The 20,413-nt window shown below is 34.3% G+C and overlaps 2 protein-coding genes across 11 annotated transcripts; one reads left to right on the top strand and one right to left on the bottom strand.

Moving 5' to 3' along the window:
• The first annotated feature begins 414 nt into the window (after positions 1-414).
• LOC137817065 (Pentatricopeptide repeat (PPR) superfamily protein) lies at positions 415-3,191 on the top strand. Its single transcript, XM_068620289.2, has one exon. The coding sequence runs from the start codon at positions 702-704 to the stop codon at positions 2,745-2,747; it is 2,046 nt and encodes a 681-aa protein (XP_068476390.1). The 5' UTR covers positions 415-701; the 3' UTR covers positions 2,748-3,191.
• A 1,968-nt stretch (positions 3,192-5,159) lies between these two features.
• On the bottom strand, positions 5,160-20,025 carry LOC137817004 (sequence-specific DNA binding transcription factor ATNDX). Of its 10 annotated transcripts, XM_068620204.2 has the most exons (21): positions 19,687-19,895; positions 19,468-19,524; positions 14,504-14,576; positions 14,047-14,106; positions 13,812-13,937; positions 13,577-13,735; positions 13,067-13,150; positions 12,863-12,991; positions 12,201-12,419; positions 10,772-10,897; positions 10,154-10,249; positions 9,753-9,908; positions 9,196-9,484; positions 8,954-9,079; positions 8,806-8,875; positions 7,507-7,570; positions 7,308-7,376; positions 6,551-7,087; positions 6,432-6,466; positions 5,902-6,035; positions 5,160-5,793 (listed from the first exon to the last, which is right to left on the bottom strand). In XM_068620204.2, exons 4-21 carry the CDS (start codon positions 14,086-14,088, stop codon positions 5,525-5,527), a joined length of 2,730 nt encoding a protein of 909 aa, XP_068476305.1. In that variant the 5' UTR covers positions 14,089-14,106; positions 14,504-14,576; positions 19,468-19,524; positions 19,687-19,895; the 3' UTR covers positions 5,160-5,524. The 10 variants fall into 10 exon arrangements, with proteins under 10 accessions (XP_068476305.1, XP_068476304.1, XP_090158209.1 ...); XM_068620203.2 differs by lacking the exon at positions 14,504-14,576 and having other exon boundaries at positions 19,687-20,025; XM_090302083.1 differs by lacking the exon at positions 14,504-14,576 and having other exon boundaries at positions 8,954-9,074; positions 19,687-20,025.
• Between the last annotated feature and the right edge of the window lie 388 nt (positions 20,026-20,413).

Below are 20,413 nucleotides of genomic sequence, written 5' to 3'. Positions count from 1 at the left end.
TGTTCATTCTAATAAACAAGACAACTATCTAGCTTATGAAACTGGGATACGTTTTTAAATAGTATATTCGTGTTGGACACTTGTATTTTGTATCAGACACAATTCTAACAATTTTATGTCAATGATGAAGTGTCCACTTTAAAAAATACTTTTTGAACCTATGACAATTCTAACACAATTCCAAAAATAACAAATACAGAAATTTTTTTTAAAATTTAAATTTATTGTACAAGTTTTTATTATAATTATAGAAATAAATAAAAAATCTTTTTAAACCAGTAAGGAGTTTAGCAATTTTTTTTAGAATTCATTTATAAATAAATGTCAATAAAGCATTTCCATCTTCAGAAGTTTTTCAAAGCCTGAGGCCTGAGGCTTGATTTAAACGTATTGTTTATAGAAAATGTTGAATATAATCAAGCATACCTCTTAAAATTTCAAAGCTCCTTGGAATGAGAATTCTAGGAAAATGTTTAGTTGTGCATGAAAATTTCCTTTGCTTAATGTCAGCAATGTGTATTGTTTTTCAATCTTCTATTGGGAATCCTGCTCTTTATTCTAATTATAGGCTCAAGTTCCATCATTTTCAAGAGTGTGCAGTAAGCAAAATTCAGCTTTTATTGGTTTAACTGCGTGTATGCGTGAATCTATGAATACGTGTTTGGACTTTCATATACACAGGCGAGAGAGGTACGTGAACTATGAAGGCTGTAACAAGGGTTAGGGAGCGTCTATGCATGCCCTTTTCTTCTTCCTCTCATTCTCAGCACTTTCAATTTCGCAACGATATACGGAATAATCTGAAGCTCAAAGATCCTATCAGTGAGAATAACAACTTTGAAGAAGCCATTGATGTTTTATGCCAGCAAAAGCGCGTCAAGGAAGCTGTTGAGTTGCTCCATCGCATTGATCATCGACCCTCTGCGCGTGCGTATTCCACCCTCATTGCTGCTTGTGTTCGCCACCGCGCTCTTGAATTGGGTAGGAGGGTCCATGCTCACACCAAAGGGTCTAACTTTGTTCTGGGGGTTTTCATTTGTAACCGTTTGCTCGACATGTATGCAAAATGTGGAAGTCTCGTTGATGCCCAGATGCTGTTCGATGAAATGGGTCACAGGGATTTGTGTTCTTGGAATACCATGATAGCTGGATATGCCAAACTTGGCCGACTTGAACAGGCTAGGAAACTGTTTGATGAAATGCCCCGGAGAGATAACTTTTCTTGGAACGCTGCAATATCTGGTTATGTTAGCCATGATCGGCCTTGGGAAGCTCTGGAGTTGTTTAGAGTGATGCAGAGGTGTGAGAGATCGAATTCAAATAAGTTTACCTTGTCCAGTGCCTTGGCCGCTTCGGCTGCCATTCCATGCTTGCGTCTTGGGAAGGAAATTCATGGTTACTTAATGAGAACGGAGTTGAACTTGGATGAAGTGGTTTGGAGTGCTCTGTTGGATTTGTATGGCAAGTGTGGTAGTTTAGATGAGGCTAGGGGTATTTTTGACCAGATGAAGAGCAAAGATGTTGTTTCGTGGACTACCATGATTCATAGATGCTTTGAAGACGGAAGAAAAGAAGAGGGGCTTTCATTATTTAGAGACTTGATGTGGTCAGGTGTTAGACCAAATGAGTATACGTTTGCAGGAGTTTTAAATGAATGTGCCGACCATGCTGCTGAGCACCTGGGAAAGGAGGTTCATGGGTACATGATGCGTGTAGGGTATGACCCGTGTTCATTTGCTGTAAGTGCCCTTGTTCATATGTACTCGAAGTGTGGGAACACTAGAGTTGCAAGAAGGGTGTTCAATCATATGCCTCACAAAGATTTGGTATCATGGACTTCTTTAATTGTTGGGTATGCTCAGAATGGTGAGCCAGAGGAAGCTCTTCATTTCTTTGAATTACTACTCCAATCAGGTACCAAGCCTGATCAAATAACCTTCGTCGGGGTTCTTTCAGCGTGTACTCATGCTGGATTAGTGGATAAAGGGTTAGAATATTTCCATTCAATTAGGGAGAAGCATGGATTGATGCATTCTGCAGATCATTATGCATGTGTTATAGATTTATTGGCACGATCTGGCCGATTCAAAGAAGCAGAGAATATCATTGATAACATGCCTATAAAGCCTGATAAATTCCTTTGGGCATCCTTACTTGGAGGATGTAGAATACATGGGAACCTTGAACTGGCTAAAAGAGCAGCAAAAGCATTATATGACATAGAGCCAGAGAATCCGGCTACGTATATCACTCTGGCTAATATTTATGCTAATGCTGGTCTATGGACTGAGGTAGCAAAAGTTAGAAAAGATATGGACAATAGAGGGATAGTGAAGAAGCCAGGTAAGAGCTGGATTGAAATTAAAAGACAAGTGCATGTGTTCTTAGTAGGAGATACATCTCACCCAAAAACAAGCCATATACATGAATTCCTAGTAGAACTCTCAAAGAAAATGAAGGAAGAAGGCTACGTTCCTGACACAAACTTTGTGCTACATGATGTGGAGGAAGAGCAGAAAGAGCAAAATCTGGTTTACCACAGTGAGAAACTGGCTGTTGCCTTTGGAATAATTTCAACTCCCCCAGGAACTCCAATCAAGGTGTTTAAAAATTTAAGAACTTGTGTAGACTGTCACACTGGCATCAAATATATATCAAAGATCGTTCAGAGAAAAATAATTGTGAGAGATTCTAATAGGTTTCATTGTTTTGAAGACGGAAGCTGCTCATGTAAAGACTATTGGTAGTATAGTACTCCATGTTAACAGACATGTCAAGCTTTGAGTGAATTGCTGTCTTGAATCCATGATTCTGATAGAATACGCAGCCTTTGACATTAGTTGCAGTGGTCAATTCTTTTTCTTCCTTTCCCTATCATTTAAATGGTGTTGTTTCCAAGCGAAGCTCTTGGTTGCATGCTGCACTCAGATACGAAATGTTCAATAACAATCGAGAACCACATTATGCAGGAACAATCAGTGATAGGTCTGTAAAAATGGGATCTTTATAGATATAATATTTATCAATGTATAACGTAATAACAATAATGTTGCGGGCCATCTGTTCAAAATTGCATACTGACTACTGGAATGGTGCCGATTGGCATTCTTTGTTGGTTTTAATTGTTGGTTGAGTTACAGAGTAAGTGGTGACTTAGCAAGGTTTCAAATGTGTTGCAAATTTTTAGACAATTGTGTATTTTTCGTCTATGTTTTTCAATTTTGTATGCTAATTGATGCAGTTAGTGAGCATTATGCTGTCATATCACATTTCTGGTTTGCCCATTCCATTAGCTGGGAACAGTGAATAAAGCTGTATGACTCACTTTTACCTCTACTTAACATTTAGTGAAGTTGAGTATATTGCCCTTGCACTCTTAGGTTTTGAATTATGTAGCACAAACACTGACTCAAACACTGATACAACACGGACACAGGCACGAAGATACGTATAATATATAAAATGTAGGACACGGGACACATATCTATATATTATATAATTATGAATTATATAAATTGACTATAAAGATTTATGTGTACAAGTATGTTCCAGATTATTTTTTGAAGCAGAAAAATATTTTTCATTAACATACTAGAATTGTCAGAAATCCAACAAATACTTTTTGAATTTGACACTTCACGAATACTTGTCCTACAAGTGTCATACGAGTGTCGGTGTCCGATATGAGTATCTGACATGCCATTTAAGAGAAGTGTCCGAGCTTCATAGGTTTTGAACCATGTGTAATGTGTGAGATTCAATTATCTTCTTAATAAATTGTGGTAAGCATTGTAATAGCTGTATATTATTATTATTATTATCAGGTCATCTCTCCAGGAAAGTGCCTCAAAGACAACCTTCTGTGTAGCACTTACTCAAAATGGGGATTCAAATCATTTGAAGGACAATCCACGACTGCGATGGAGGTAACTGGCACCTGCTAATGTTTGAAGTGGAGGGTTTGAGTTCAGAGTTGGACAGTCAATATTTAAGATCATGGATAGTTGCATTATACAGAATTGGTTTGACTTTAACTTCGACTGCAGCTAGATTCGTGGATTTTGATATCAGTCAAAACAATAGAGAGAGCTTAAAAGATTTTCAGTAGGGAAGATCAATTATAGACTGATCAGAGCCAAAATATGTTTATAGATTGAAATATGTACAATGCATTTCTCAAGCAAGGTTGTTACTTATGTTGTGATTTTCAGAAATGTGTACAAGAGACTAAGAAAGAAATTTTGTGGTAATTTCCAGGACTCATTATTTACTTCATACTGTAACTGGCAATTCTATGATGGTATAATCTACAAGTATACTGTGCAAAATTATAACAGGCATAAAGTGTAGTAACATGAGGGAGGCAATTTCTTCCTGCACCTCCATTATTGAAAATCGAAGAATACTCTTCTGCATTTGTATTTCAAATTTTACAATTCAGAAGTCGTTTTTGAATTTAGAAATATTTACTTTCAAATTGTAGAGTTTTTTGAATTTAGAAATATTTACTTTCGAATTATAGAGTTTGTAATACAAAGTTTGCTGGCATGTATATATAATCAGAAGTTCTATTCAACAGCCTGTGACTAATTTTCTACCAAACGGAGATAACATCTCATCCAAGTACGACTGGTTATGTTTATTTTGAAAAGGTTATGTTTATTGAAATAAAGCTTTCTTTTCCTCCAAATGCAAACGTTTTGAAGTTGACGTTAGTCTGTGCATTTATTTTTCAATAAAAACAGATGTTTCTGCAGATTAAATTTATAGCATTTTTTCGTTAATGACTCATGATTATTTTATACATGAACATTGAACACATTTTTTTCGTCATAATTACAATTTAAATCTCTCGATAATTTCTTAAATAAAATCAGGGCTTTTTTGTACAATATAAAATAATTGGTCTAAAAGCCACATTAACATATTCAGACAATTGATTTTCACGCAAAACAATTTTACACTATCAGTTTTTAATTATGATTTCCTATTCACGAATCCAAAAATGAGTCTTACACTTTTCTCCTTAAGCTCTTTACATGAAATGAACAAGATTTGCAAACGTTAATCCAAACAAAGTTTACGTCCATTGTTTCCCTTTAAATCAAACAAGTGTTTTAAATTTTGGGGAGATCTAAAACTCAAACCATAGTTGCGCATATTTTCAATTGCCAGGCGGCAGGGAAAATTCTTTCTGAGAAACAAATTTTGTACAAGACCCTACAACCATTTTTTTCTGCCGCTATGCCTCTTGTTTATACCCTAAACTAAACTATCTTTCATTGCGAAATCGCCCTAGTTTTCTCCATAATTATCGACTTCTACTTTCTACCCGTCCCTTACTGAACTCTTTTCTATCAAGTAATGATGATCTTCTCAACTAAGTCATCTAGTATCCCTTCAGTGTTTATGGAAATAGAAAATATGTGCATTCAGGGAACCACAAGTAAGATTGACAACAGTTTGCAGCAGGTAGCAGAGGAATAGCAGCTGCTGCAGCAAATGAAAGCATAATTAAACTCATTCAGATTTCAGACCGCAATGGAAAAACTCTGTTCGAGCCCCATAACACCCTCATGACACCTAACTTTGTTTCAGCCTCTGCAAATGTATTCCCAGTGGCTTCTGATGGATAGGGTAGCCGCATACCTTTATCAGCTTTGAGCTCACAAATATCCACAACGCAGGTGGCTAATTCCTCCAAGCTCTTCCCATACCACTTACCATGCACCTGAAACACTTTTCCTCTGCCAATTTCATCTCCTCGAACACCAACAAGCACAACATACTGACCTGCATTGCAACGACCAAATTCTGGAGAACCAATATCAACAAATCGAGCCAGAGAAGGCTCTGGTTTATTATCACCGGAAGCTATTCTCGCAACATGTGATACATCACCTGGACTTTCAGGTGAGTCATAGGACCCAGGTACTGGCCCTCTTTGCTTTTCTAGGACAGGATTATCAGCATCACCTCCTGCTGTGCGAACATCCCTAGCTGTGCGAGCAAGCCTAGCTTTTCGGTTGTTCAACCTAATACAACAAACATAAATTCAACAACAAGCCAATCCGGATAAAGCCAGTTGCTTAATATATTTAAGGTTTCACAACAGAGTGGCAAGTATCGTGTCAATATTCAAGAATTGTACAATAATATTTAAGAGACCAATAAATTCAATGCTCTGCCCCCACCCCACCCCACCCACTTCATTTCTTAACACCAAGCATTGTTAAAATATAATTACAAAGATTATGTACCTAGTAATAGTTTAGAGCTTTGGACAAGATAATAAACAAGTCTCAATAATTTGTTAAAGAAACCTTGATATATGATATGTGCCCTGAATTCCAACAAAAGGAGTATGTATAACAAGAGAAACAAAATATACAAAATAAACAAACTATACGATAAGCTTCATAGAGGCATACCAATTTTTAAGCTGTGAAGATGTAACCTCGGAACCCTGGAAAACATAATGCAAGAAAGTATCAGGAAATTATACCCCAATGAGATATTACTCAAAAAGATTTATGTGCATTTAACATACATGCACGCTTAGTTTTTCTGCCCATGATTGAAGTGAAACTGCATTACGCTGCATATCAGGCTCATCTTTGAGTGCCCTCTCAATCAACAACACCTGTTTATCATTCATTATTGTTCGCTTCCGTTTTCTTCGTTGTGAAAGCTCAATCTTTTCATCCTCTGGATTTTCCTCAACTGCAGTTCGTTTAAGACGCTCATTTGATTTTGAAAGTTCTCCAATATCCATATGATCAACAACATTCTTTCCTTTTGCAGAACTAGTATCTGAACCACTTGTTTCAACATTCTGAGCATCCTTGTCCATATCTCTTGCTCCTCCTGATGCAGTTTTACCAGGTATCCCTTTATCATCCACCTGATTTTGCCTATTTAAGCCCTTGCCTTGATTTGTCTCTTCAGCTCGGCTATTATGTTGGTCCATGTCCGGAAATGCAGAATTCTCAGACATTCCTTCCTTGAAGTTACTACCCTTCTTATTGAGATCAGCAGGTTCTTTTCCAGTTAAAGATGGCGGAAATCCCACTGCACTCTGTGCCTCCTGCAGGAAATCAAACTTTTATTGAGTTACAATGTTCAGGACAAGCTACATGCTAACCAAATAATCCAATCTGAGAACTGTTTTACTTGTATTTTGTTATTTGACAGGAATTTTCTAGTTCTAAAGTAGATATAATTTTAATTGCATTTGTAAAAAAAATGTAAAAATACAATGTGATCATTGAATGGGTTGGGAGAAAAAAAAAAACACTTGCAAATACCTGATAATGTTCATTGATGTTGAATTTAGAAATCTTATCCCAAGATTGTGACTCCTCAAATTTGCTATCCTGAGTTTTCCCAGAAGAATGATACAGGCACATTTATAACAAAACATGAAATGATACTGATAAAAGAGAAAAAGTAATAGATTGGAAAAAGATATATATTGACGGTTCAAATTATAGGAAAAAGATTTACTTGGACTTGATTTTCCCCAAATCCAGTAGATGTAAACAGTGATTGTAATTCACCAAAAAACACTCTGCAAGCAATTCACAAATCAAAGTTGTTTGTTAAACTAACATGACATTTATGACAATAAAAATCTGGACCTTAGGAGCTAAAAGACTCAGAAAAATAAATGCCAGATATGTTTAACTAGGGAGTACAAGTGACTCGGGGGTGGGGGAACAGGAAGATGAGAGAGAACAAAATCAACATAAAAATATGAAAAAGATACTACAATAGTCTATTTCCAAAAACATTTATTGTGAACAGTATAAAACTGAATTTATTAAAATTTTGGTTTGTTTTTTTAATGTTTGGTCTATCACAGAATCAGAGTTACAAATTGCAGATCACATCATCTTTTGCAGGTGCAATATTATAGTTGCATAGTTACCCACAACAACAACCCACAATTGCAATGTAAATTTTAATCACGTGAACTGTTGCAATGGAGCTGCAACAAAAGCGCAATTGGGCTGCAAAATGACCTCAACACCATTCTTTACACGGTTTTGTCATAGAAAACAAAAGTTCAGACATGATGGTGGCAAATGATACAAAATCTTTAAATGAAAAAAAATATATGAATCCTTGTAAATAAAATATATGTCAATAATTAGAATAACTATGGAATTCCCTTTTGCATTTGGTGCAACAATATAATAACTTTACACACTAGCGGTTGCAATCGGCTTCGTAACAGCCGCAATGTCTACAACTGCAGTATAGAACTATGTCCACCATGTAAACTTTATTCTAGAAGATTGTCAGTTATTATCAGCATGATAGTTATTCTATTATTCCTTGTTTCTCCTATCTCCAAATAAATTGAGAAGATAGAACTGCAACTATTGTAAATATTAAAATGCCTTTTACTAAGTAAATTTAGAAAGGGTAGAAAGAAATACCCAAAACTGACAAAAGCTAATAAATATGTATAAAAATGGTAAGTGCGCCAAAATCAGAAGAGAATGTCTATTTACGCCATCTTGTCAGATGACATGCTCTCCATTCGAAAAATGAAAAAAAGGTTCAATTCAACATAATCGTTAAAAATATTCCTTTAAATAAAACCAAGGTTGTGGTTCCTCATTTAGCCTCACAAATCTTTTTTTCAGCTGTAATTAAGTAGCATAAGGAGCTACCATAATGCTCATGCATCACATTCACACACACACACTTATATGCCGAATACATGAGTAACCACTGAAACAAGAGTTTAAAATCTGTCATGCTAAAGTCAAAGTATATAGTGCCACAAAATATAACCTTAAAAGTTGCACATCCTCCACGTTTAAGAAGTTTGGAATCAAAGATTCTGCATGACTTAATAATGAGCCTACAAAAAGTTATTACTAGTAAGAAGATAACCATATATTTCTCATAATTCCAAAAAAAAATTGAGAATGACTATTACGGAGGTTTTTGCTAGCAATGGCAGCTTTAGGAGCATCAGAAGCAAAAGAAAATCCAGGCAGCAAGTTAGAAAGATCCATTTGCAAGCACTCCATGACCTTAAGAACAAAAAGGTTCCTCTCCTGCTCTGGGGATTAAAATTACGGGAAAAAAGAAACGGATAAATGAAATGTGGAAATACATATAAAAGTGAAACAATCAGATTTGGCTCAGAAAATTTGGGAATACTGACTAAGAACCAACCTTCGCAAATGTTGGGAACAAAACAATGAAGGTTTGCAAAGAACTTGACAAACAATGATGTCCTATGATGTGCATAAGAAGCCTTAGGCATGCTGTTAGGGACTAGGTTGAATTCCAAATTTGTAGCATTTCTTACATCTGGTGAAGTATTATCTAAAATCCATCCAACTGCAGCAAATATATCATATTCAAGACTAGCATCTTCCTCCATCTCTGACAGATTAGATGAACACCAACAGGATAAAAAATCTCCATGGGAGAGCGATATTATTGCTGTCAGAACTTTAGTCTGTAATCACATGCAAAGGAAACAATCAAATTTCCTATTGCTGATTGTATATCTAATAAATCAAGGAAAATATTATAAAGCAGTGGTTAAAAATGAAAGATAAACAAGAGGTGGGCAATATCTTGTCTTGAATTAAATTTAGATTAGTTTTACAAACAAAACAGAAAGGTGCTTATACCACCTAACACTATGTTTACAGCACATTGGATGTGTATGTAGTCAATGATACTAAAACAAGTTAACTCTAATATAAAATGGATAAACTTACAAAACAAATTATCATGTAAGATCGAAAGTTTGAATCATCAGAGAAGATGTCAGCAAGACGCATTGCATTGAGCTGCACAAACCCCATTGGATGACTTCTGTCAGCAGTGAGATGCCCAGGATCTCTTCCAAAAGCTTTTTTCAACAAGTCAAAAACCTACATTGATAGCAAGTAATAAAGACACTGCCACGCTTACATACTGCAGACCATAAAAGATTTGTACATTACTCAATAATCCATATATGTTTACTACTCAGAAATCTAAACCCAGTTTATAAAGAAACAACAGGAAGTGGCAGAAAAGGTTGGCAACAATTTTCATCAGTTATCAGAAAAATCTCACTAAAACTGCACCCTTCTGTTCAATAGTTTACAATACAAGCCAACAGAAGAAACCTAACCTCTAATGCAACAGATTTAGCCAAATCTAAACTTCGTGCTGAGCTGGCTACTTCATCAAGATAAGAAATGCTTTCTGCTTCACACAAACTCAGCAGCTGAATAAAGAAAGCAATGATAGTGTTGTTAATAATATGCACAAATTATAAAGTACATTAAAAAAGTCCTCTATTTGGTCCTCCAAAGTTAGATGCGTCATCTAGTTAGTCCTTCAACTTTTTATGTCACCAAATTAATTCCTCATATTTAAATAATGACCATATTAGTCCTCCAAATATTTTGTCAACCTATTTATCCATCAAAGATTTAACCATCGCTAAATTAGTAGTCTTAAAAATCTCCAACATCATCATTTTTGTTTCTTAAGGACTAAAGTGGTGACAAAAAGAATCTGAATGACTAATTTGGTGATAAATTATCTTTCAGAAACTAATTTCCAAGCAAAATCTTGTGAGGACTAAAGTGGAAACAAAAAGAATCTTTGATAGACTAATTTGTAGTCCAATAATTTTGCATGACTAATTTGATGACACACATAACTTCATAAAATCAAATTGAGGCTTTTCTCAATATTAAAGTCAAATCCAAGGACTTATAGCACATTTTGTCATTGGACTCACAATAGATAGTATTTTAGCCTTTAGCCTAGAAATAGCCGCCATGACCCTAGATGGAAAAGATGGCTGAATGTGTAACTTCAAGATGGATCGAGCCAGAAAAAGAATGCTTCCCTTTTCACATAATTCCTGTAAGTAAAAACACATGAGCATATGCAGTTATATGTACGTACAGAGAGCACAACAGCTCATCAATGAACTAAACCAATGCAATAACTTTAGCATCTTCGCTACTGACTATGTTGAAAGTATTCCGTTTGTCAAGTGGAATTTCCAACACCTAAAGCTCTTACTTCTCCCTCTAACAATATCTATCGTTAATGCCAAAACACATTAACTAATAGTTGGTACATTAGCCAACTCTAACGCAGATTAACAAAAATCATGGAATTTTGGAACATATAATTCAAAGCATTTTATGAAAGAGTTCTGAAACCTAAAAGTATTCAAGATATAAGGAGAACAATAGAGTATACTTATTAGATAATATGGGCATAAAAGAAGGGCTGTTATAGGACTAGCATTGAAACTTCTAAATCAGAAATTTGAACTCTAATCCTCAAATTTGACCATTCTCGGAAAGCTTATTGTCCATAGGATCCTTAATGTCTCTCCACTTTAATTAAAAGGTGAACTGGTGACGGAAATTATATGCCTAACAGTGTGATGTTTGACCAGAAAAAAAAAGTATGAAGAATATTCCATTAGATCTAGTCACAAATAGGCCCATACAAAAAATTACATAGAGGTAGGTCACTATTCTGATTTAGAAACCTGTCTATTATTAGCAACAGAGGTGTCAAGGGTTATACCATCAAACAAGAAAAAGTCATGGTTGAACATTTATATATCACCTTCAAAAATATTTGGTTGTGATTCTAGCAAAACTGCTCTGACAGAGGAGAAGATCTAATAATATTTTGTCTGGGGAAGTGGAAAAAAATTGAAGGGGAGAAAAAGTGGTACAAAAAAAGACTGAATCCTCCTTAGAAAGGAAAAATGAACAACCAACTCAGAAAACAAAACCAAGTTCCAAGCACCATGTAAATAGACATATAGACTTGACAACATGTACTAGCCAAGCACACTAATGAGTATATAAGTGTCCAAAATTGACACGCTGCTCCATTTTTTGTTGTTTCCAATTAAGGGGAGAGAAAATGGTCGTTTTGAAGAAGAGTAAAAAGATGTAAACATGTGATGACATTTTCCTTTTTAGAAACAAGGTATATTTACATAACCTTATTGGAATGAATTTGGCCAGATTTGTTTAAGGAGCTACCCAATTTTAATAAATTATATAATGACCGAGAGGGACAGAGGATGCAACCAGGCTCCTTATCTCCAATCAAACTTTAGACAAATTTCATCATATATATATATAGACACAGATTTTCCTTTCTATATTTATGAAGATTGTAAGATTGGAAACCTTATTCTTGAGAAGGCGCTCCTTAAACAATTTTTGTTGGCAAAGTGACTGAAGAAACTGCAGAGAAGCTTCACACTGCTGGCAGAGATAATAAACTATTTGTCCTGCAGTAAGATTTGATTCCACAGAAACATCTTCTTGATATGCTACCAGTGTATTCTCAAGAAAACTAACAACCATGCGAACTGATCCAAAAGCTGCATCCATAAATATGTCAACCTGTCATACAATTCATGATTAGCCATAGAACCAAAATGTATTATCAGAAAATAAACAAAATAACATAGTTTAATAGATGTATTTACTAGATGTAATGAAACCATTCATATGCTTTCACCTCAAACCTTAAGCTTTTGGGGAGAATTTGTTTGAAATAGAGGTTAAGCGCAAAAAAGATATTAGCTGACTGGAAAGAAATTCTAAATGCATGCAACAATTGGATTAAAAGAAATGCTACTTAAATATGTACCTGTGTCCATTTTTATTTTTTATTTTTAGAGACGAACAGGAATTTCAGATAGAAAGTTAAATTTAAGAAAAGAGATTTAAAATAGTAGTGACAATATAATAAGCTTGTTTTTAACAAATTCAACAAATGGAAACTAACAGGATACTGTTTCTGAATCAAGTGTCTAAAACATAGGGTGGAGGTGAACTTGTACCTTGGGGTGCGCAAGCAATACATGAACAATATCTTGCCATTGTGTTGATATAAACCCTGTTAATAGATGTAAATTGCATGCTACAAGAGTTGAATGCAAAAGGTGCATATAACTAAAAGCATGGTATTCCTGCAACATGAGTTAATCTCAGTATAGAAACACGACAGGATAGATCATACTGTAAAGAACCAAACAATTAAAAACCTTTCTGTATCCACCAAGAACAATTAGCATGTAGAAAACCAAGTCAGTCAGCTGTTCCATAATTTTCACATCATCTAGCATAATCTGAAATCATATTCCAATACAGAAATCAGAACCATAGCATCACTATAATTTTCAAAAAGCAATACACGCACACATTTAACAAAGTCTGCAGGATCATGAAGACAACTCCACAAAAACTCTACAATACTTATATTTCTTTGACAAAACAATGACCCCATATTAGTATGATGTGAACTGTAAAGAAATTAATGTAATAAAAAGTAAATGTTCCATGCAGGAAAAAAAAGTCCTACCTACCTCACCCCTTAATTTTTAAACAAAAAGCATTATTTAGTGCCCAACCAATGCTGTTCAAACTAAAGAGGAATTTTAATAAATGTGATTCTTCAACATTCAAATGGTGTGTCTTTGCCACACAAGGAAAATACAAAAAAATACATGATGAGCGGAATATGATAAATGTTAGCAGGCATTATTAATATTAACCTGCTCGAATTTAGAATTTCGGGAGGCTAAATCACACAAGGAATGCAAGAGTCGAATGCCACGTAACAGGTATCTGAACAAGGCTTCATTTCTAACAGCTGACATCAGCAGGGTACTAAGGTGCAATGGAAGAGATCCCACAAGCTTTTCCATATCAATCTGTACATGTTACAAAAAATAACAATCTGATAAAACAAAATATCAAATAGCATTATTAAGCTGAGTAAGAAACAACCTTCAGTATTGATCCTTTTTCAGTAAGGTACTGAATAGTGAAATTTTCAGAGTCTCTCAATAATTTGTTGAGATCCATAGCAGTAACCTCTTGCAATTCCTTCACTGCTGATATCAAGCTTATTGCCTGTTCAAGTTAATAAATAAAAGATATTCACACTCCAGCCATTGAGAAGGATAATAGGGGATAGGAGAGTCTCATGGATCCAAGTTATAATGAAGTGTTAATCACTTGCCTGTGCAGCACTGCTTGATGATTCTTCCTTGGCAATCCTCATACTTGAGAATTGATATGACTGAAAAAACAAACATTATGTCACCATACATACATAGCTCATGTAATTAATATGCAAGTGCACGACTTGTAAGCCTAAGATAATAGACAATTTTACTATTTGGAATAGAAGTTGCCAGTTCATGTCAACAACACTAGGAAGACATTTCTTGCACCCAGAACAGGCTAATATTTCAAAAGAAAAAAGTATTGATGAAGCACAACAATTTTAACTATTTTTCATTGTTGCATCTTGTTTACTCATCATAGCAAATTTAGCTTCCTTTCCAGAAGGCAACACATATGTGCACCACATGTTCTGAATTTGAGATGGACCTTCAGTGAACATAATTACAGAGCATCAAGCTATTCACAAATAAGACAAATTTAACATCACAAACTCGCCTTCAAACTTATACCTGCTTCTATAAAAGTAAAATAATAAGAGGGGAGAGGGGGTTGTTCTCCGGTATCCAGGTCCAACATCTATTACTGCAACCAGAGATTCAAAAGAAAAAACTCCATTCCCTTACTTGTATACTGAGAAAAATATATGAAAATATATTTAAACTAATGTGGACAAATTTATGTCAAACCATTACATTACAACACCTAGTAAAAATCAGCAATCATTAATATGTTCACAAGAAATTTAGCATTTATACAATAAACTTTTTTACCCATCTAAATTTTCTTAATTTTATTACAAATTTGAGCAAATCACTAAAGAGAAAATATTTTGTACCCAGAGAAATCACACTTTTCGGATACTGGACAAAACATGTAGTTTGTCATCAATAATGTTCATCTAGGTCATCCAGCAATATCTGCCCTATGGGATATATAAGTTAAATAAGATCTCAAAAACGGAATCAAATAGAAATACAGCATCTTGCAATTAATCCCTTAACCAATCTGTAGAAGACATTGATGTCATCTCAAGAGTTTCCTAACCAAGCAGATTACGCAAAATGTTCTTCTGCTTTAAAAAAAAAGATGACACAAACAATAAACGAAAATAGATTTGTAACTCTTACAGCGTCTCCAAATTTGATAGCCTGAATAAAACCAGAATCTAGGTCACAAAATTCTAACCATGGGAAGATTAAAAAATTCAATAATGAAAAATAGTGCGCAGAGCAAATTGGTAATCACCAAAGTTTGAATATTGACCCGAACGACAAATCTGGTTACATCAAAGTATCTGTCAGTGTTGTTTGGCACCGAGAGAAAAAAGGGTGGCAGCTGCCGGGGAGGATAGATGGGTCAGTCCAATAGGGTTTATATGATGGGAAAGTCTTGTCGAGTCTTCTAGAATATATTTTTATATTCGTAAAAAGTTCGCAATTCATTTACCATTCCCCTATGCAAATATTTACTGAATTAACATAACATCCTTGTAGTTTAAAATTTTATGTTGCACGTGAAATCAACTATTTATATATATTAAAGAACTTTGTTGGCTAGTGTTTTCTTTTGTTTTTACTTTTGAACATTTCTATCTTTTTTCATTTAACAAACAGATACTAACATAAACCTTTGACCGTGTACAGACCTTAGTTTCAATTAAATCTCACCCTAGTTTGAACTTGTGTGCATCCTGTAAACTTCTTAAGAATTTAAGAATTTTATCTCTTTAATCAATGTTCAGTAGCATATAGTTATTTCAATATGTTTTTATTTATAACAATTAATAAAGGTGATAATCCCGTGTACACAACTTTTTTCCAAAATTACTCTTAAGATATTTTTGTTTCTTCTCACACGTAGGCTCCACTACCTACAAAACTATCTTCACTCAGATTATATTTGTTAACTTTCCTTAAATATAAAACTTTCTTGGTTAAACTATTAATTAAAAACAGAAATTCAATATTTCAATCAAAGTTAAACTAATAATTAAAAACAGAAATTCAATATTTCAATCAATGTTGTCAAAATCACAAGTATACTCACATTCTCTTGCATAAGATCCTGCGAGTAAGGGAAACACAGAGAGCTTATGCACACAGTGGATCATAGTGGGATCGCTCAGTGCTCGTGAAATTGATGGATTGTGCACTGTTTTGATCCATTTGAGTAGTTAGGGTTCAAGTTAAAAAAGTCCTTTAGTTTGCTAAAAAAACAAACAAACAAAAAAGACAACTCATAAGGAAGGCCCTTTTACCCTAGGGTTCCCATTCGCAAATTAGAACAAAACCAAACAACTCTTGACAATCCCATAACTATCATCATCATCAATCATTGCAGCACTGACATTTATGTCACTGTCGCTTGCTTCACCATTGTCGGCCATCACAACACTAATGGTCATCATGTCCCCATCTCCAACTCTGACCTCAACATCATTGGCACTGCACTGCCTTCACCACCTTCATCTCCAACTCTGTTTTGTTTAATATTTCTTCTTAATATTTTCTTTAGTTCTTGTTGTTTTTTAGACTTGGAGAGTGTTCTATTTTATTTAGAATTTGAAAAAAATAAATGGCATCAGCTGAAGGTGGTTCAAGTCATGTTGCTAGACTTGGAGAGTGATTTGTGTTGTTTACTATTTATGACTTATTATGAGTTATTTTTCTTGTCTATTATTTTTAATACATGCCAAGGTCTATAAATATAGTTTTTCATATACTCATAACTCTTACAAGTCAAGTTACAATCCTTGGGTTTGGTCATATGAGAAAAAAGGTAATGGAGGCCTAGTGGGAACAATTGATCAAATGAAAGATAATCCAGGAAACAAAGGAAAACCAACAAAAAATTAGGAGAATCCATTAAAATGACCTTGATCTAAATGGTCTTATTAAGATTTGGTTTGATTTGGTTTTTGATAGAGTCCAATGACATCATTGATTGATGAAGGCAAACCTGTCTATTGGAATAAGGCTTGGTGGTGGCTATTGATATCATTTAACCCTATGTTTGTTTGAGATTGAGTAAAAGTAGAGTAGGAAATGTAGCAGAGTGAACTTAGATGCAAATACTAAATTTTCACCATTTATTTGAGGAAAGATATAGGAAACAAAGTTTTTTAGTGAGTCTTGTGTATAAAAAGATTTCCCTGTAATTGCTTTTGATTCTTCTTCTGTTTTACTTTTTTTTTAAATTAAATACTTCTTATGACACAAAATAAAATAATAAGAAGTTTGTGATTATAGGGTTCAATTTAATTTTTTTAATTGGACCAAAAAGCATTTTAAACAATTTATTTATTTATTTTCAACACTTTCACTTATCTAACCAAAAGCAGATTTCTTCACTTCTTTTCTTCTCATTTCTGCTCAGCCAAACAACACATTTTTTTCTATCATGACTCTTTTACTTCTATCCAGAGTGTTTCTTCCCATCTTTTTTCTCTCTCTCTCTTTTAGTCAAATCCAAACATACATACTTCAATAATAAAAAATTGTTCTTGTGCCCAAAATGGCATCCATCAAACTATTTGTCTCCATGGCTACTATTTGTCACCAGCTAAACATAAAAAATGTTCTTCATCAGAAAGATCTCACAGAAGTTTACATGCAGCAACTATCTGAATTTATCATTCAAGGGGAGTCTTCAAGAATCAAGACTATTTTTGTAATCTCTATAAATTGCTATAGGGCCTCAAACAAGATCTCACAGAAGTTTGCATGGAGCAACTATCTGAATTTATTGTTCAAGGGGAGTCTTCAAGACTATTTTTGTAATCTCTATAAATTGCTATAGGGCCTCAAAGAATTTCCCAGGGCATTGTTTGACCAATTTAGCACTATAGTTCACTAGATTGGTATAACTAATAGATAGGTTGATCACTCAGTTTTTTTATCACCATTGAGCTTCAAGAGTATTTACTTGATTGTATAAGTTGACAATAGCGTTATTACATGTAGTGACCACCAAGAAATCACGCAGCTAGAGCAACATCTTTTCCATTATTTTTAAACAAGATCTTGTGAAACTTCATTACTACTTGGGATAAAGGTGGCCTGGTCCAAAAATGACAGTGTGAATTGTCAGAGGAAGTACACAATAGATATTTTGGGAGGTAAAATAGGTTGATTGATGAATGCTAAACTTATAGACATTTGTACAACTTGGAAGAGCAAGAAACAAAAATTCAAGGAGATAAGTACTAAAACCGAATAGCAAGCCATGGTTTCAGTCACCTGTGAACTTGTATGGCTCAGACCATTGCTTAAAGAACTTTAAGTTTGCAAATGTTTCACAAATGATGCTTAGTTACGATAACCAAGTAGCCTTAAATATCGACTCAAATCTATTTCATGAGACAAATTGATTGTTATTTCAATAGAGAGAATATTTTATTGGGTAACATTATGACAAACTTCGAGAACTCAAATAATCAATTGAATAACGTATTCACTAAGTCCTTGAGAGGTCCTTGAATTGAATACTTATGTAATAAGCTTGGTACATATGATTTATATCTCCTGAAGATATAAATACTATCCCCACCCAATATTAAATGGTTTATTATATAATGTTCCATTCTCTAACCTTCCATTAATTCATCTCATCCATTCATCCATCCAAATAACCTTTCAAGTTTACAAGTATTGGTTATCCAACACACGTCATTATTTTTGCATCCCTCTCCCCTCCTTTTCAAGTGCTATCATGCTATTGTTGGTCACTTATTATAGACCATATTTGGAAACAATTCCATAAGGAAAACTATTCAATTCTCTTAAAACGCAATTAGTTACATTAGTTAATAAACTCTTTTGAGCTGCCAACAGAGGATGATACCTTGTTGACCATCCATGCATCCATGACAACTGCATAAATTGAGTTTGAATCAACGGATTCTCATTGGTAGACGACTTAAAATCAAACTATTAATCCTTGCTGATATTGGTTATTGGTCCTAGACTTTCTTTCCTACTCACCAAGAACCCTCGCTTGCAATCCTGGGATTATTGGAATGCAATTTAAATCAATAAAATCCAAATTTAGTAACAACAAATTCATGCTAAGCTCCCACATTTCGTCCTAAAAAAGTCAGTGTCCTTTTCTGACAACACTGTTACATAGTACACAAAAACAAAAAAAAAGGAAATAGTTATAACTTCTACTTTAGATTCTAAATAGCAAATTACAATAGTAGCCAGAGCTTCCTTAGAAGATATTAACAGCAGCAGAGAAAAATCTCCTGTTGACAGAAATGGACACAAAATGTGCAAAGGCTAATAAAATAGTATAGGTAGGGATTGAAATTTGTTTCTCAATCCGCAGCACCACTATCAAACACGGAATGACTAATTAAGGAAAGTACAACCCTACAGATCAAAATAAACTAAATAGATAAACAATTAACCTCAATGCAAATGCATTTACTCGAAAGAAAATGTACGTGTAAGATGCATTTATAAGAACGAACCTCGACGGAGCAACTAAACGAACACAGAGCAAGCTGATGCGAGTGAGGGAGGAAGCTCTGCGAGAAGAACACGAAATTAGATTTAACAAATTAACATCTAGCAAATCAAAACAAAGTTAAACAGATTGCTAAAATTGGCTCACGCTAAGAGTGAAATTGCTTAAGCATTACACAAAGTGAGTAAAAAGGAGAGAAGAGTAGGGCTGAAGGATAGAGAACCTGGAGGTACAAGAGAGGCGGTGGAAGGAGGTGGGGACGGTGGTCGGAGAGGGCTAATAATGGAATTTTAAGAATAACAGAGGAATAAGAGAAGGTATTGAAATAGAAGTTAGAAGAAGAGTTGACTAAAGTTGATGCGGTGGCAGTGGGGTTGCGAAGGCGTGACGGAGAATGAGGATTGCGTTGGGAGGGGAAAAGATGTGTGAGTTGAGTCTTAGTCTTAACTGTTTTTCTTCTATTTCTTCGTTGGTGTTGTATTTCGCAAAGTGCACTTTCATCACTGTGAGCCCGCTAATCAGCCCAGCTAAAAGCCCCAATATGGCAATATGCATTGAATCTGTCTGTGGTTTAGGAAAATAAATAATTCATATCTATCCACTGATTAATGAAATTTTCATTTTGATATTTTGTATGTGAGTTTATGTTTGTGTTTTAAATTGATTGATAGTTTGTAATTTATTTTATTGTTTATCAATTTTATGAACTAATTTAACCTATCATTAGAAAAAATCTATTTTCCTATTAGTATATATTATATATAAATTTTTAAACCGTTCCATTACTTTTACTAAATATTGAAGAAATTATAAGATTAATATTGAAGAAATTATAAGATTTTTTTCAACGCATATTTTATGCTCTTATTTAGGAATAACGAGTAATATTATTTTTTATTAATTTAATGGTTGGTTTAATATCTATTAAAATAATATATCAACATTATAAG

The sequence above is a fragment of the Phaseolus vulgaris genome, chromosome 5, assembly GCF_051622355.1.
Source record: "Phaseolus vulgaris cultivar YP4 chromosome 5, ASM5162235v1, whole genome shotgun sequence".
NCBI lineage: Eukaryota > Viridiplantae > Streptophyta > Magnoliopsida > Fabales > Fabaceae > Phaseolus > Phaseolus vulgaris.
The sequence above is the reverse complement of the archived record's forward strand: the minus strand, read 5'-3'. Positions and strand labels throughout refer to the sequence as shown.